Source organism: Octopus bimaculoides, chromosome 7, assembly GCF_001194135.2.
Source record: "Octopus bimaculoides isolate UCB-OBI-ISO-001 chromosome 7, ASM119413v2, whole genome shotgun sequence".
Taxonomy (NCBI): Eukaryota; Metazoa; Mollusca; class Cephalopoda; order Octopoda; family Octopodidae; genus Octopus; species Octopus bimaculoides.
In genome coordinates this window covers 104,130,270-104,134,242 of record NC_068987.1, presented here as the reverse complement: position 1 = coordinate 104,134,242, position 3,973 = coordinate 104,130,270, and the positions used below count along the sequence as shown (strand labels likewise).

Below are 3,973 nucleotides of genomic sequence, written 5' to 3'. Positions count from 1 at the left end.
CGTTGCCAGTACCACCTGACTGGCCTTCATAGGATTTTCGAGCAAGATCGTTGCCAATGCCCCTGGACTGGCTCTTGTGTGGGTGGCACATAAAAGACACCATTTTGAGCGTGGCCGTTGCCATTACCGCCTGACTGGCCTTCGTGCGGGTGACACGTAAAAGCACCCACTACACTCTCTGAGTGGTTGGCGTTAGGAAGGGCATCCAGCTGTAGAAACTCTGCCAAATTAGATTGGAGCCTGGTGTTGCCATCCAGTTTCACCAGTCCTCAGTCAAATCGTCCAACCCATGCTAGCATGGAAAGCGGGCGTTAAACGATGATGATGATGATGATCACTCATTATTTATTAACTACATGCCTATAGATTTAGGGTCTTCACCAGATGGGTTGAAGTTGAACCAAAGGATTTTAGGACATCGAAATTTAACAGGTTACATCATCATCATCATCATTGTCGTTTAACGTCCGCTTTCCATGCTAGCATGGGTTGGACGATTTGACTGAGGACTGGTGAAACCAGATGGCTACACGAGACTCCAATCTGATTTGGCAGAGCTTCTACGGCTGGATGCCCTTCCTAATGCCAACCACTCAGAGTGTAGTGGGTGCTTTTACGTGTCACCCGCACGAAGGCCAGTCAGGCGGTACTGGCAACAGCCACGCTCAAAATGGTGTATTTTATGTGCCACCCGCACAAGAGCCAGTCCAGGGGCACTGGCAACGATCTCGCTCGAAAGTCCTTAGACATGCCGCGGGCACAAGTGCCAGAAAGGCGATGCTGGGCACAGGTGCCATCACAAATTCGCTTTTGCTTGCCCCAATAAGTCTTCACAAGCTGAGTTTCGTGTCCAATTTAACTCGATTTCGATTTCACTTGCCTCAACAGGTCTTTGCAAGTGGAGTTTAGTGTCCAATGAAGGAAGGTACGCCTAAGTGGACTGGCTGAGGCCTTAGATTTAGGTCTCACTTGGCTTGCTGGGTTTTCTCACGCACAGCATTTGGCAGAGTATCTACAGCTGGATGCCCTTCCTAAACGCCAACCACTCAGAGAGTGTAGTGGGTGCTTTTACATGCTATCAGCAACTGAATAAAATTTTATCTTTAGTTTATGAATAAGAAAACAAAGAGAAAAATCTCAAATTGATATTAGCTCTATATTGAGATGTGAAATTACTGGATATAATCTAAATAAATTATTCATAGAATATTTCAAAGTTCTTTTCCTATCTAAATGTTTGGTTGTATAAGTTGATTTTTGCAAAAATCTTTGGATGGTTATGATGGATAACAGCCACCATACATACATACCTCTCTTCAGAAATGCAGGACAAGTTTACATATATATACATATTAATGTTTGTTTTTCTGTCCAGTTGTAATAAAAACAATTTTACATCAAACTGATAGGTTACTCTATACAACTTTATTTGTATTAACAGGAAAGGGTTGGTGACAGGATGAGTATCCATCCATGAAAATATTGCATCAAATAAGGACCTGTCCCACCTATGTCATCATAGAAAAACTAATAAACATATGTGAGTGTGAGCGTGTGTTATACAGGGTAGGCCAAAGCATTTGAAATTTTATTTATATTACAGAATCGCTAGCACACTGGACAAAATGCTTTGCAGTAATTCACCCGTCACTATGTTCTGAGTTCAAATTCTGCCGAGGCTGACTTTGCTTTCATCCTTTTAAATTTCAATAAATTAAGTACTAGTGATACACTGGGGTTGATGTAATCAACTACCTCCCCACTACTCCACAATTTCAGCACTTGTGCCTGTAGTTGAAAGGATCATCAATCATATTAATATGCTGACTTTTTGTTTTTGTACGTACCTGTTGTGTACGTCACACTTACTTCAAAGAAGTGGCAAAGCAAGAGAGAGTTAGAGAGAAAGGGAGAGTGAGAGAGTGAAAAAGACAATGAGTGGTGACAGTGTTCATTTTGTGTTTTTAAATGTTTCAGAGAGGACGTAAAGGAGAAAGGAAGAGAGTGAGAGAGAAAAAGTGAAAGAGAAAGAGAGAGAGTGAAAGAGACAGTGAGTGGTGACTGCGTTCGTTTTATGTTTTTAAATGTTTATCACATCACAAGAGAAGTAGATACATAGATACAAATACACATTGTTAAATCAAAAGCAGGAGAGAAGAGGGACACAAAGGAAATGAAAGAGAAAGAGAGAAAGTGAGAGAAACAGTAGATACTTAAATCCAAAGAAAAATTCATACATACACACAGCAAATATTGGATGTCAATTTTACTTTTCATTATCACACGAGGATAAAATTAACTCACAAATGGCTGAGTATTGCACAGACTTGCATAACATTAACATAGTTCTCAGGGAGATTCAGCCTCACACAGAATATGACAAGGCTGGCCCCTTTGAATTACAGCTACATCTCAAGACATGTATATATGAATATATTTGTGTATGTATATAGTTTAGGTTAGTTAAAACATGTTTGCAATAATAAGTGTCGTGTGGTGGAAATAAATGCAATTACCAAACTTTCATTCATATATCCATTTATTATTTCGTTCTTTTGCATTTCAATTTGTACACCTCGCTCAAAGTTTCAAGCCTCTTGTCTGTGGTAGAAAAGATTACTATTATTATTCATTTTGTTAATCATGTGCGTTCGTCATTATTTATTTTATCCAATTTTAGAAAAATTGAAGCATGTCTTTGACAATTCCAGAGTGTATTAGACTTATTTTGTTTATGGCTTTTGGCCCACTCTGTATTTGAAGTAGCAGTGTACTGGAGTCAACATGACTGGAACTGTTGAAGCAAGTGCTCCAGCATGGCCACACTTCAACAACTAAAACGTATAAATGAACAAATTGGTGCTAATATAATTGCCAGATGAATTTAGCAATAAATGAACGACAAAATTGAAATATTAATATATTTTTTTGCATAATTAAAAAGTAAATGATATTCTTTTCATACTCTCCCAGGTGAAAGAAGGATTTCTATCAGCAGCTTACAAGAAATTAGAACAAGGAAAACTGTCTTTAAATCTTCAGGTACAATATTTTCTTCAGTATTAGTCCATAATTTTCCTTTTTATTAGAATGTGTGTGTATATACATATACATATATATATATATATATATATATATATATATATCATCATAATCATCATCATCATCATTTAATGTTTGCTTTCCATGTTGGCATGGTTGAATGGTTTGACAGGAGCTGGCCAGGTAGAAGACTGCACCAGACTTCTGTGTCTGTTTTGGCATGGTCTTTACAGCTGGATGCCCTTCCAAACACCAATCACCCCACAGTGGACTGAGTGCTTTGGTATTAAGAAGGGCATCCAGCTGTAATATATATATGTCTTAACATCAAACTATAAAATGCAAGTTAGACCCTACAAAAGCATTATGTGACTGCTCTTTTTGTGATTTTTTACATTTATTTGTTTTCTTTATCTTTTGTGTATAATATTTTTGTTTCTCTTCATATTTAACCCAAGTTAACCCTGTCAAAATTTTGAAGATAGTTATATAAATAAGGATAACAGACATGGAGGCATCCAGTTAACCTTTATTGCAGTAAATAAACCAAATACAATTGTCCTCAAACAAGGACAGTGGGTTAATATGGGTTAATGAATGTAACACAAACAATTTCAAACTAGATTTATCGTATATCATCTTGAAATATTTTTGGCTATACTAACTGAAAACATCATCATATGTCTGTTTTCCATGCTGGTGTGGGTTGAACAGTTTGACAGAATCCAGCAAACTGTAGGGTCATGTCAAGCTCCAATTTCTGGTTTAGCTTTGTTTCTATGGCTGAATGTCCTTCCTGACACCAGCCATTTTACAGTGTGTACTGGATGCTTTTTTTTTTTTCCATGCTTCTGGCACTGGTGAGGTTGCCAAGTAACTTGCAAGATAGAAAAAGAACAAAGAAAAATGTAAAAGACCCAGAACTAAGTGT

At 37.7% G+C, this 3,973-nt stretch overlaps 1 protein-coding gene across 1 annotated transcript in view; it reads left to right on the top strand.

Annotated features, from left to right (window-relative positions):
- LOC106876073 (breast cancer type 2 susceptibility protein) overlaps positions 1–3,973 on the top strand; it is a 123,461-nt gene that overhangs the window by 118,175 nt on the left and 1,313 nt on the right. The window contains exon 21 of the mRNA XM_014924478.2: positions 2,974–3,042. Coding sequence (XP_014779964.1) covers positions 2,974–3,042 — 69 coding nt within the window. The remainder of the gene's footprint in view (positions 1–2,973; positions 3,043–3,973) is intronic.